Source organism: Nomascus leucogenys, chromosome 17 (assembly GCF_006542625.1).
Source record: "Nomascus leucogenys isolate Asia chromosome 17, Asia_NLE_v1, whole genome shotgun sequence".
Taxonomy (NCBI): domain Eukaryota; kingdom Metazoa; phylum Chordata; class Mammalia; order Primates; family Hylobatidae; genus Nomascus; species Nomascus leucogenys.
The window spans coordinates 61,068,065-61,081,744 of NC_044397.1; the positions used below are offsets into that span (position 1 = coordinate 61,068,065).

The 13,680-nt window shown below is 53.0% G+C and overlaps 1 protein-coding gene across 1 annotated transcript in view; it reads left to right on the plus strand.

Annotated features, from left to right (window-relative positions):
• NUDCD3 (NudC domain containing 3) overlaps nucleotides 1-6,174 on the plus strand; it is a 106,750-nt gene extending 100,576 nt beyond the window's left edge. The window contains exon 6 of the mRNA XM_003268861.4: nucleotides 3,642-6,174. Within this exon, the coding sequence (XP_003268909.1) occupies nucleotides 3,642-3,752 (111 nt within the window). The 3' untranslated portion in view covers nucleotides 3,753-6,174. The remainder of the gene's footprint in view (nucleotides 1-3,641) is intronic.
• The last annotated feature ends 7,506 nt before the right edge of the window (nucleotides 6,175-13,680 follow it).

The window sequence follows — 13,680 nt, forward strand, 5'->3', positions numbered from 1 at the left end:
GTTCTTCTTCTCTACATCCTTGCCCCTCCCCTTCCCTCCTTTCTTGCGGTTTCCCTTTTCTTTCCCTTATATCCTTCCCTCTCCTTGACCTTCCTCTCAGTCTTTTTCTCCCATCCTTTATGTTCTGTGCCAAAACCTTGTAACATTGCATAGTCTCACACCCCTATTGGGGCACGTCGGTGAGGAAGACAGACACAGATCTGCCTTTGTGGTGCTAGGATTCCAGCCATTACCTTCTCCAAAGAGTATTTCAGTCCTGCTTTGCAGTCTCATTGATAATCCTCCCCAGGAAGTAGCTGCTCTTGTCTCTCCATTTCTGGAGGCCTAAGCCCTCCTTATTTTGATGGCTTGTTGCCAAGCCCACTGCCCAGGACCAGGAATGGGGAGGTCTGTTCATTCCAGGTAAGCCGAGGCAACTTCCAGGCAGTTCTGGACCTCAAACCCCTACCTGGATCCTCACTGTCAGTCTGGGACAGGCCAACCTCAAGGGGTGAAAGGTGGCAGCACTATGCACCATGCACATATATGCTTGCACACATGCAGCATCACAGGGTGCAACTGGCATCTCCTTCATGCCCTACTGCTCTGCTCTGAGGGCAATTCATTGGGGTCATCCTGTTGGTGTCCTCTTGGCAAGCTGTTTTTTTGGCCCCTAGGGCACTGCACAGCCCGGTGTGGAACAGAAAGTCCCCGTGCCTGCAAACAGCTTCTTGTGACCTAGCAAGGGGGAGCCTGTAGACTGGGCAGCGACCCAGTTAGGAAGGATTCAAAGAACCTTGAAGATGCTGTGGTCCAGTGGAAAGAGCTCTGTGTGTTGAATCTAAATCTGTTCTGCTGTAGACTTGCCATGGGGCAGCATCCTGACCCTTGAGAGGATGTGTGTCCCTCCCCAGAGTAAAGTGCCCTGGGAGATCTTCAGCGACATGCAGGAGCCCAGGGCTGGTGGCGGGGGGGTAGGTCCCAGAGTGACCCTCTTCCTGAGATTGACCTGCTCCTCAACAGCCAGGGAGCCTCCAGCTCTCAGGCGACAGCTATAGACAGTCATGAACTGACTTTTCAGGGCTATGGTCGTTCATTGTGTGTGTCCAAGCACCTGCCTGGTGCTGATGCTAAAGTCTCAACTCCTTCCTGGGCATGACAGTGTCTGGGGCAGGGTCTGCAGAATATGGAGGCTTGCAACACGCAGAGATTTCATGTAAAATGTCCTTAGTGACTGTAGCCTTTTTTAAAAAAATCAAATGAGGAAACAGACCTAGAAGGTAGGTATGTGCCCTCATGTGGCCTCATTGTAGCAGGTTAGCCACATTTTATTCAGGTGTCCTCAGGGATACCTCACAGGCAGAGAGACTATCGTGAGAGTTAGGGGGCCGGAGTTGCTTCACTGGGATCACCAGGCTTCGCTAAGGAGAGAGAATGGAAAACGGGCCAGGTTCTCCTGTCAGCCTCCATCTGCCGTTCACGTCGGCATAGTCACAGTTACCAGCGTGCTCTGGCATTGATGCCCATTTATGGTGTGAACTCAGAGTTTTCTAAATTTGCCAAGATTTCAAATTGTGCTTCTAATGCCACAGATGCTGTGTATTTTGAAGCAATTTTATTTTGAAATGACAATACTTTTGTTTTAAATTCTTTGGTGTCACTAACCTTTTTCCAAAGTCAACAAATTAAAAACCCTTCATCTTTTCCCTAATTTTTTTTGAGCAGGATTCCCCCATCTAGAAAGAGAATGTGGAATGTACAGGTGCCATTGCTCTGTCTGCGCTCAGATGTGTCTGTGTCTAGGATCTCTTCAGCCTGGTAGGATTCACCCTAACAGTTAGTAATTGTGACATCTCATAGGCAGATAGCATTGGCATGGTCTCTGGTCATAGAGTGAATTTGGTGACACACAGGAATGCCTGCTCTCTACTTTTGCCTCAGGAAAGGTCTGAGTGCTGATCTTGGCACCCTAGGCTTCCTCTATTGTAAGATCAAGTCTACTAATCTGCCCTTTGCACTCTGGGCACCCTACATCGGGCCCCCATCCAGCAACCCGGGTTCCCAGGGTAAGACTGTGGTGGCTGCAGGGCTCCACAGCTGTCATTTGCCCTACAGCTGGCTGGGATTCTGTTGAAAAGTTCAGAGGCTTCATGCAGCTGCCTGCTGAAGTCATCCATTCTTGTGTTTGGTTGCGGCTGTGCAGCCTCACACCTCCAGTGGGCAGAGGTGTGGGCCATGCTTTCTGGGCTGTGCAGAGGGGGCTTTGTGTAGTCTTCTCTGCACCCACAGACACTCCATGTGAGCTGCAGCACTTGTTCTCAAAATGGTCTTTCCAAAGTCTCTGATGTGAGTTGCCTGTAAGAAATTGATAGTAATGTCAATTAATCCCTAGTATGTAGTATCTGTCTTTGATATGCTTGTTGTTGCATCACTTAGGTCTTAAAAAAAGAAAAAGAAGCTGGGTATGGTGGACTGCACCCGTAGTTTTAAGTACTCAGGAGGCTGAGTTTGGGAGGATCGCTTGAGCCCAGGAGTTTGAAGCTGCTCTGAGCTATGACCACACACTGCACTCTAGCCTTGGAAACAGAGTGAGACCCTATCTGTAAAAAATAAAAACAGGAAAAAGAAAACCCTCTTGTTAGGAAGATTATGTTTTATTTAAGGAGAAGCCCTGGTGCTGAGAATCCCACAGCCTCATTTTCTGGGCCTGTGCTACAGGGTTTTGCGCAACAGGGACTGTGGATCATATTGGTAGAATAACTACTGGCCCTATACAGTCTCTTTTGTCTCTTATGGTCAGAAGGTCAGAAGGAAGGAGAGATCATCCCTAGCCCTCAGTGTACTCATGGTGGCCAGGAGAGGAGGGCAGATGTGGAGTCCCTATGAGGAGAGAGGGCCTGCCAGCTTAGGTACAGATGCTTCCCTCAGGGTCCAATCTTCCTGATGTCCCCTGCCATGGCCACACACTGAGCCTTGCTTCTGATCCTTGGAGGCTAGATAGTTCCAGAATGGCCACACATTGGCGAGGGCTTAGTCAACCAGCTCTGACTGCATCTGCAAGGATGCAGTGGGGAATTCCTGACTGATGGGTCTACCACTGGACATTCTGAGGTTTCTTCCTCCATGCCACATCCTGGGTCAACCCTGGATTGTCTGATGATATGGTTCTTGATGCTGATAACTGGGGTGCTAGGGTACCTCCTCTGCACACCTTAGTCATGACTCAGGTGGGGCTTGAGCACTTTCTCTACGCACCTTCTCTACAACCCCGGTGGGCTGGGACATTCCCTCTTCATGCCTTAATCAGTGCCTGGTGGGACCATAGACGTTGCAGGCTGTTTGGAATTTGGACAGAGATCCTGGTGGAAAAGGGACAAGATGAACCATAAAGAGGAGCCAGTGCTTGCTGGGTACAGAAGATGGAGGGTTAGAAATTCAGTCTGTGGAGCACAGTCTTGGAGAGAAATTGGCAGGCACCCAGTACCTCCCTTGGTCGAAGGCTGCTCCAGGGTAGTACGGTTCTCTGGTCAGCCGGTCTTGCCAGGCAAGTGCCTGAGCCCTGAGGAAGCAGGAAGGCTCTCTGCCTGCAGTCAGAGTCTGCTCTGGGAAAAAGTACACAGTGCCTTGTGATACCCTTTAATCTCTCTATTTTCTGTTTGTAGAAAGTCCATGAGATGCTGAAGAAGGGGTGGGATGCTGAAGGTTCTCCCTTCCGAGGCCAGCGATTCGACCCTGCCATGTTCAACATCTCCCCGGGGGCTGTGCAGTTTTAATGACCAGAAGGAGAGGAAACCCTCGCCGGTGGGGAGGCAGAGCCTTATCCTCGGCTGCCCTCCTCGGCTCCCTGCGTTCCAGGGACTTGCTCGTCTTGTTTACCCCTAGCCATCCTTTCTTTCAAGGGCGAACCAGGCCTTCCACCCTGACCTTGCGTCTCCAGACTGTTCCAGAGAAGGTGCGGGGCCAGCTGCTATGTGGTGGCCGCTGTGGCTGACACTGAGTGAAGGTGTTTGAAATGCAGGAGAGGATATCCCAGCAAATTGGGATCACATGCTTTTGTCTCCACAGCAACCAGCCACTGCAGGCAGCATGTCTTTCCTCCCCTGCTCTCTGCTTGCTGTTGTTTTGATGCTATTCTGCTTGCATGTCTTCTGGTTGGGATGTGGAGTTGTTGCTGGACTCTCAGGCGAAGCTGAAGTCATTGAAGTGTGTGAAGCTCTGTGCTTGTATGAGGGCGAGCAAGGAATGGCTGTGCCTGGGGCTGCTTTGGGAAACTCCTTGCCCCTTGACCTCTTTTGAGAGCATTCACGTGGTCTTCTTACTCATCCCCTTATAAATGTGCTCTGCCTGCCTCAGCCTCATGTTCAGAGCAGTGGAGACTGGAGCCCTGTTTGCACGTTCTAGTTGTTGGGAGAAAGCCTAGGTTCTGGGCTCAGGTCCAGATGCAGCGGGGATTCTGTTCTCTGACTGTGGCGACCTTGCTTTGGTTCTTGTTGAAGTGAACCAAGCCCGACCACCACGCATGGCATGCTGTGCTTGGCTCCCCATAAGATGTCCTCTTTGGGTGCACGATGTCAAAGTGTGGGCAGGAGTGGAGAGCTGGTGCCCTCAGGAGGAGACCACAGCATTTCCATCAGCTCATCAGCAGAGCACGACAGCCACAAGTCCTGAGAAGCTTTGACCTTGAAGGGCTTCTGGGAGAGGAGGAATTTCTGCATGGGGCGTGAAGGCACACTGTCCCACCACAACTGAACCAGAAGAGAGTGAAGACTCCCCTCTTCCCATCCTCTGTGCCAGGTGCCAGACTGTGCTCCTTGGAACTTATGGCCCGATCTTACCTGTTCTTCAGGGACTGGTCACTGCCTCAGGACCCCCAAGCCTATGCCCTGAGCCATGGCTGCTGACTGACTCCAGCCAAGGTGCAAAGACGAGATTATGAGACAGGGCCTCAGGCCCGTGTTCCAAGTACTCACAGGGCCTCTGGGTACCCATCGCCGGGAGTATGGTTCAGCTACCACCGGCACTGTCCATTTGCCTGTCTGTCAAGCTCAGAGCATGGATAAGCCACACAACAGGGCAGTGCACCCTGGCACCATGCATGGCCAGCAAGAATCAAGGCCCGCAGATGCTAAGAGAGCCTATCGTCAGGGGAAGGTCCCCGCCCCTGCACACTCTCTGTGGATACTTGGGTTGTGGGGGCTCTCTTGGAGAGTAAGTTTGTGGTTTGTTTCTGGTTTACAGTGGTGGCTGACACCCCTTGTAAGAAAGCATTCCTGGGAAGTCTTCTGTGGGTCCAAACATGTTGCTCCGATCATCACAGGAGAGCAAAAGGCCCTAGATACCCCCTTTGGAATGTGAGAGTCTTGTTGTCTATTTGCCACTGAGCTGGTGAAGCCCCTCTAAAGAGATCTCGACCCTGGGGAGCAGAATTCTTGTCATCTATGAGGGATCCTGAGAAAGACTTTGTCATTTTTTTCCTGGAGTTCTTCCCATCGAGGTCCTAGGATTTGCACACCACTGTCCCACGAGAGCTTTCCTGCCTAATGAAAGGAGGTCTTGTGGTGTGTGTCTCCTCTCTTCTCTGTAGTTGCCGAGTTGGTCCCCATTGCAGCCCCCACCCTGTGGGTAGTCTTCCAGAAGTGATGCAGTGGTGTGAGATGCCCTAAACCTTGTTACTTGGGAGACTTTGAGAGTCATTCACTTCCATGGTGACTAGTGTTTGTTTTGCTTGATTTTATATTCTGCGTTGCATTTCTCCCCACTCCCTGCCCTGCTTTAATAAATGGCAAACCAATATCCAGGAAGAATGACTGAGGGGCAGTATTGGGTATTGGCCCCATGGCAGGAACAGCCACTTGCATCTGGTCCCGGTGCCACACTGCAGTGCTTGGTGTGGTTGTGGAGCCTGTCCCTGTGCACCTTGCTCCCATTGAGCCACGCTGTCTGGTGGGTGATTCTCTGCCCTGAGCCACCACCCTGGACTGGCCCAGTCTCTGGAGCTGGCACACCCTGCCTGTTTTCTCTTTTTAGACACAACAGCAGCAGTTTGGTCAGCCACTAAGTCCCACCAGCTGAGGTCCGAGGAAAGCGGGGTGACTCATTTCCCTTGTCCAGGGCCCCAGGAGAGTGAGGTGTCCAGCCTGCAAAGCTGTTCCAGCTCCTTGATGTTGGTTTGCAATAAATTGGTATTTAAGCAGTTCTGGGTCTGTGTGTGACATTTGCTGCTGAGACAGTCCTGTCTGTGCATGGTCATTATTGTTATATTCTATCCTCGAGGTCCCAGGCCAATGTACACAGCAAACACCAGCATGGGGAATTCTTAGGGGTTGTTTCCCATCTGGTCTGAATGCACTGGGCAAGATCTCAATACAGCTTTAGAAATCCTGTAAGATTTTGACCAGTGGGGAGAAAAAGAATGTAGCTATAGATCTTACATCCTTTCAAACAGGTTCTGGAATTCTGTAGTTACCGGAAATCTTAGGGTGAGTGCAGAGTTGGGAATGATTTCACTGAAGGGCCACCTTTGCCCACCAGGCTCCAAGGCCCTCCTTGGTCTCCAGGTGCATACCTGCTGTTACCTTTGCTGAGCCCTCTCAATGGGCTTCCTACAGGACATAACCCCGTGTCTGACACAGAAGTCTCCCAGGTGGCTGGCCACCTGCTTCTTCCTCAGTCAGATCTTTGACTCTCCTTCTGTGTGCCCCACCCTGTTCTGTGCCCACCCCATCTCCAGCCTTCTCCGACCCTGCCCACCCCTGGGGACAGGACCTAGGGGTGTGAGAAGTACTTCTTGGCTGAACGAAGACTGTTTCAAAGGCAATCCTTAGAATTGCCTAGCATACTCCCAGGGCCAGAAATAACCCGCAAGAAAGGAGAGGCATATTTGCCCCTGAAGAGTGCAGGAGGGAGAACAGTTGAGAAGTGTTTTGTGTGGAAATGTGTCCAAGAGGCATCAGCTGCTGCACAGAGAACTCACTGCCCAGAACACTGCGCTTGGGGAACAGACCTCACCCCCACCTCAAATCTGCTCCCCACTGGGCCTGTTGGCAGCCAGCTCAGCTGGGGAAGGGACAGCATGACTCGCTTTGTGGATGAAAAGCATGAAGTTGTCAGCACAGAACCTGGCCAGTCCTTGATAAACTCCCTCCTTGGTGGTCAGAGGCCAAGCAGCCCATGTGGCCCAAGGTCCTGAAGGACTGGGCTATGTCCCTGAGGCTCCTCTCTACTGTCCGACTGCGAGGTCTGGGGAACAGGCATTTAAACCAGGCTGCTGCCCTGGGGAGTGCTCACTGGATGCGAGGGTGCCCCATAGGGACAGGGTCACAAAGCCCTGGGGCTTCCCCTGCCAGTCCTGGTGAGGACAGTGTGGTCACTATCTCAGAGAGACGAAAAATGGATATTCTGTCATTTCAGACTAAACTACTCACCCAGCTCACACTAATGGATTTGTTAATTTTACCTTTTTTTTTTCTTTCCAACTTTTAGGTTCAAGGTTTGTTACATGGGTAAATTGGATCATAGGGGTTTGGTGTACAGATAATTTTGTCACCCAGGTAATCAGCATGATACCTGATACGTAGTTTTTCAGTCCTCACCCTCCTCCCACTCAGTTTTATTTTTTAGTACTGAAAGTTTAACAGACTGGCCTTACCTCAGAGGGAGGGAAGAAACCCCCCCATCACTGGGCTCCTTGGCATGACGGGCCTGATAGGGGTTTTCGATCCACCACCCATTCCTCCACACCAAATGCCTGAAGTCCCCACTTCGCACAGGGAGACAGCATCGTGCCAGGGAAGAGAGGTCAGGCCCGGCTACCCCTCACAACTTCCTGCTTCCTCCTCAGAGAGTGATGAGGAGACCAGAGCCCATGGCAGGACCAACTGTCACTGAACCCAGCTGGCACAGGTCTGCCAGAACACACTGGGGGTATGTGCTGGGCTTTCTGGGTAAACCCCTGGCATGCTGGCATTTGCTGTCTTCTCAGTGCTGATGGAGATAGGCACACGTGGGGTGTGGGAATGTGGCCACCCTCAGGCAGGTTCATGAGGGTACTGTCAAACACTCAGGTGTATCCCGCCTCCTGCCAGGCAGGGCCGAGGCTATTCTCCCTGGAGAAAGGCGGCTTAGGAAACACTTGCAGGAAAGCTGCCTGGACCTGAGAGATGACCCTGACCAGCCTCCCTGCTGCCTCTCTCAGTCCTAGGCCTTCTTCTCCAGAGCTGGTCAGGGCCTCAGGGACTTTGTAGCCTAACCCCTCATTGTGCTACAATCACAGGAGTAAGTAACATTCCCAAGGCCATGTGGCTGGTGACTCAGGGGGCCCAGGCCCAGGATCCTGCCCCATCTGCAGGCCAGTGGTTCCTTGTCTTCTACTTGCTTCTTGGAGCAGCCTCCTCTTAAGCCAACAGCTCCTTCACCTGAGCCCAGTCAGTTTGCCCTCCTCCCCAGAACCAAAACCAAAGAGCAAGACCATCTGCCCCAGGTACAGTCCTGGCCATGCCACATTCTCTGTAGCACCATGACCAAGGTGAGTGGCAGATACTGAAACCATCCAGGGCCACTGCAGACCCCATTCCCAGTGGACTGTTCATCAAGGTACCCTGTCTCAGGCCATCTCAGCCAACCTTGTTGCCCAGCACAGGTCTGGCACATTGAAGATGATCTGTGTTGGATGGGGAAGGCAGAGGGAGGATCCTCCAGCATTGATCACCCACCAAAACCCTCAACAACCCAGACATTGCCGCTGCACTGACCCCATGCTATGAGGAGGGCACTCAGACTGTTAGGAGCCTGCTGACTCAGGCATTGGGCTGGGGCCTGCCTGCCTTGTCTGCCTGCCAGCGGAGCACTGCCCCCAAGCCCCTCTTACTGTAGAGACAGGCTCTTGCCTCCCAGTGTGCACTTTGTGCAAGACACAGGCAGGTAAGGGTCTGCCAGAGGACAGGGAGTGTTGGGGCACCGTGGGGCTTGGAGGAGGCCCCTCTGGCAGGGAAAGGGAGCCCTCACCTCTGCTGGACTAGGGAGTTTAGGAAGCTGCTCTGGTCCAGGGAACTGGGGATCCAGAGAACTGGGGATCAGGGCCATCTTGTGACCCCAGTGGTGGTCCCTAGTGAGACTGCTGAGCTCCAGCCTGAGAGTTCAGGAACTCACCAGTGATTGCTTGTGGGCACTAATGATCCAGTGTGTGGAGACCTCATTTACCAGGTGTGCCTAGCCTGCAGGCAAATCCCAAGGCAGTGACCCTTAGGGAAGAGACAGGGTTTGGGGTCATCAGGGAAACCCAGGTACCTGTCGGAATGGGCTACAGACTGGAGCTCAGCCTTAAGGTGGGGAAGATTCCAGCACCCCTGAGTGACCACCTCTTGGTAATGCAAAGAAGGAATTTTGTGACTCCAGGGTGACATTTCTAAGCTGGGCATCATGCAGGGTGGGCTTGGGCTCAATATGGGTGACTGTTAGTCTAGGGCTGTCTCAATGAGGCTATCCAGGCAGAAAGGCTCACACACCTGGCAGGCAGAGGGTCTAGAGAGGAAGGGGCAACAGGCCTGAGGAGGGGACAGCGAGGCAAGGAGGTAGAATAGGCCTTGTCTGGACAGTGGTCACCTGTTAGGTCCACAGCTTGTCCTCCCTGGCCTGACCAGCCAGGTGAGGAGAGATCCAAACCATCCACCTGAAGGCATTCAGGGTGCCTGATGACAAGACCCCAGCCACCGTGGGCTCTCATGTCCTGGTAGGAAGGTATACCTAAAGCAGGTGGACCTGGTAGTGGTGGACACTGTCTGCCTCCCCGGGGCTGGTCTGTTCATGCCAGGCTGTTTTCCCATTTGCTTCCACCTCCAGCTCAGAGAGGAATCACCTTCACACCTCTGCTAAAATTAACCCAGCTCTGCACCCACCATTCTCCTCTATGCAACACCTGCTACTGGAGAACCCTACCCCCTCAAATACACGTCATCCTCAGGGCCCTGCGATGTGCTGTGGTCTCCCTGCCACCATTCAAGGGGCCACAACCAGGTCCAGCCTGTCTTCCCTGGCACCAGTCTCTATGCAGTGAGGGAAACTCGGGCACCTCTAAACTATTCTCCAGTGTTCTCCCCAGAGGTGGTCAGCCATGTGATGGCAAGAGTCACTTCTTAAGCTTTTGCTATCCCCAGAAACTTAAAGCAACACCAACCACACCCAAAAGTCAAGTGATAAGACAGCAGCAGTAGAGCATTAACTGAGCGCAGGGCCCTAGTGACTCCTCAACACCCCAGGCTCTCCTGCTAGTAACCTCCCATTGGCAGAGCCAGGCACTCTGCAAAGCCCCGGACAGTCAGCAGCCTCCTGAACAGGCTCTGCTGTCCCCACTCACAACTTCAGAACAGCTAGGACTCCGGTGACCACCCCCCCACCCCTCACCCGCCAGCTGCTTCATCTCTGTCCCAAGATAACTGCTCTCCAGAATTTTCTATGATATGGTCATTTTAAGTTTTTTTGAGACAGTTTTTCGTGTGTTGCCCAGACTGGACTCAAACCTCTGGGCTCAAGTGATCCTCCTGCTTCGGCCTCCCAAGTAGCTGGGACTGTAAGTGTGCACCACTGTGCCTGGCTTGATGGTGTCATTTTTCACTGTACGTGTATTTGTAAACTGTATAAATCAGTATCTTTGTCACTTGCTTTTCTTTCTTTCTCCCTTACCTTCATGAGCTGTCTGTGTCCACATACACTCTCCTCTGCTCCCCCAGGTGGGGTGTGGTATTCCATTGAGTGGATATCACAGTTTATTTAACAACATCCTGTTGGTAAGTACTTAGGTTGGTCCCAATTTCTCAATATTACAACAATGCAGCAGTTATTCTCAAGCGTGAGAGATTCCCTAGGCATTTCCTGTGAGTGGAGTTGTGGGGTCACAGCGCATCCTCTGTACTCCTCCTGTGAGTGGGTCTTGTTGCTCAGCTCCTCACCATTTTAATGGACTCTGTAATGTGTGCAGTCATGCTGAGTGTAAAGTTGGATTGCCCATGCATTTCCTTTGTCATGGTGAGGTTGAACTCCCATTTATATTTTTATTAGGCATTCAGGTTCCTTCTGTGAATTTTGTTTCTATTTTTCACCATTTATTCAACTAAGCTGTTTGTCTTTTATTGTTGACTTGTAGGAATGTTCTGCATACAACCCTTTGCAAGTTGTATTTATTCCAGAACTCCCAGCCTGGAGCCTGTGTTTGCACTTTAAGCTCCCCTTCCACCCTCCTGGTCCCCCAAGGTGGGGGGCATTCTTGAGGATCACCCCTTACTCTGTGCTCAGGCCACCATGAGTCCCAAGACGCAGGCTGCATTTCCCCTACATTTCCCATCTGGATGGGACTGTAGGGCAGGCACATTTCCCAGAGGCAGGGCAGGGCTGTAGGGCATGCATTTGGGATAGAAGCTGCCTCTACTCCCAGGATAGAGCCCAAATTCCCCAGTAAGCCTGCCTGTGCCCACGGAGCGTTCCCTCAGGTTTAGAGACCTGCTCTCCTGGCTGTGGCTGGTGGCAGCACCCAAGCCACCTGTGTTGTAGGTGGGCCCGTTCATGACCTGTCAGACGACCAAATGAGCAGTCTATCCCACTGCCCACTTCCTCATCGCAGGGCTTTGGGGGAAGAAAGCACTAAGCAGTTGAGATGGTCTAAGTTTCTCGTCTCACATCCGGCTTGCATGAAGAACAGAAAGTGAGTGCCATGAGCAAGACTGGGCCTGCAGCCCTTGGAGAGAACCCCAGCGCCATGGGCCCAGCAGGAAGGACTGATCCCACCAAAAGCATCTCTGGCCCCTCCTGGCTCTCAGCCTGGGTAGTGCCTACCTCTCACAGAAGTCTGGCCACCTGGCGCTCTACCTGGGAGCTCTCTGCTGTTGACTCTGGGAGAATACCCAGGTGGAGATACAACCCAGCCCTCCACATACCACCTGCCTTCTCCCCCTTCCCAGGAACCTTCAGGACAGGGTCACCCAAGTCCAGAGCCTGGGAGCCCCTGGCTGCTTCCCCAGCCAGCATTGACATCTCCAGCCTCCACCACGTCTGGGAGGAGCCCCTGACGGGGGATCATGGAAGGGATTCCCATCTGAACAATGAAACCGCTGAGTGGAGAATCCACATTTCTCAGATCCATCAGAGAATCGCAGTCACACAGCACACGCTGCCCCCAAACCAGAGAGACAGGCAGGTGGACACTGAGAACCACAGCTGACTGGAGCAGAGGCTGCTGCTGGAGCCCCATGGGAAGGAACATGGAAAGGGGAATGAACTGGGACAGAGAGAAACTCATTTTCACCCAGCTCAGTGGAATCCTCTACTGAAGTCTTGAGAAGCACGCACTCAACTGTGAGGAAGACGCTTGCTGGGGGTCAGCTAGGCCCATCTCTTCTCCAAGAACTGACCCCCTCACAGGGATTGCCCTGCCCTTCGCCCCAAGGAAGCAGAACATCAGTCTTGGGTTGTAAGACCAGCACCCAAAGCTGCCAGCCAGGGCTGAGTGGGCACCTAGGGAGCAGGGTGGGAACAGAGTGGACAGACCAGAGACACTGGCTGCAGTGTGAGAGGCCAGTAGAGATCCAAAGAGATCAGAGACAGGGAGGAAGAGGGACACTCAAGAGAGGGACCCAGGAGGGATGAGGGAGAGGGACACTCAGGGACACAGGAGGCACAAGGAGGGAGAGGGACTTAGAGATGGACACAGGAGGGACAGGGAGGGAGGGAGACACAGAGATGGACATGGGAGGGACAGGGAGGGAGGGACACAGAGGGACATGAGAGGGACAGGGAGAGAGAGGGACACTCAGATGAGGGCACAGGGAGGGAGAGGGACACTCAGAGGTGAATACGGGAGGGTCAGGGAGGGAGAGGGACACCAGAGATGGACACAGGAGGGAAAGGGAGAGAGAGGGACTCGGGGTCTCAGAGATGGACACTGGAGGGACAGGGAGGGAGAGAGACTGAGAGATGCACTCAGAAAGGACATGGAGGAAGTGTATTTTGGGTGCTCAAGGCAGCCCTGCAGGGTTTCAGGGTCCTGTCTGTGTTCAAGATAAATATCCCTGTTTCTAAAGGTTAGTCGTTTTTGTGTCTTGGAGAGAAAAAAAAAAGAGCCCTAACTTGAGGCCACCGTCATGTCCGCTTTGCAGGGTTTGCTGATTCCCTGGGATGTCACCTGCCGCTGGCACTTTTGGAGCATGTAGCAGTGGGTTTAGTCTTCAGAGGTGGTCTCACGTTGGGGTTCCAGTGGAAGCCACCAGTACCTGAGTGGATCAGAGGTGCAATTTCCCATCTTCCCCTCCCCAATAGGATCAGAACCCCTGGGGGGGTGGGGGTGGAGGCTTTGGGGGTGAGTTTGAGAAGCACTGCCCTGAACAATGCCTGAGGTGCATCTTACCCATACCCCACATGACAGCTGAGGAAACCAAGGCAGGTGGAAGGTGCCAGAACCTGAAGGTGAGCATCTCCACAGCGCCATGTCTGACTTTTGGTTAGCGATGGGTTAGGCGTTACAGAAATGAGGGCTGACGGGCCCACACATGAAGGAGGAGGCAACACCACCCACTCTCTGCGGGAAGACGCGGCTGTAAGTTCACCCCAGGACACAGAGCCCTGCTGAGCGGGTAGGCAGGACAGCGTGGAGCCCATGCGATCTACACCAGGGCGGCTGGTGTGGGAGAGTCCTCCCTCCCTCAGAACAGGAGGACA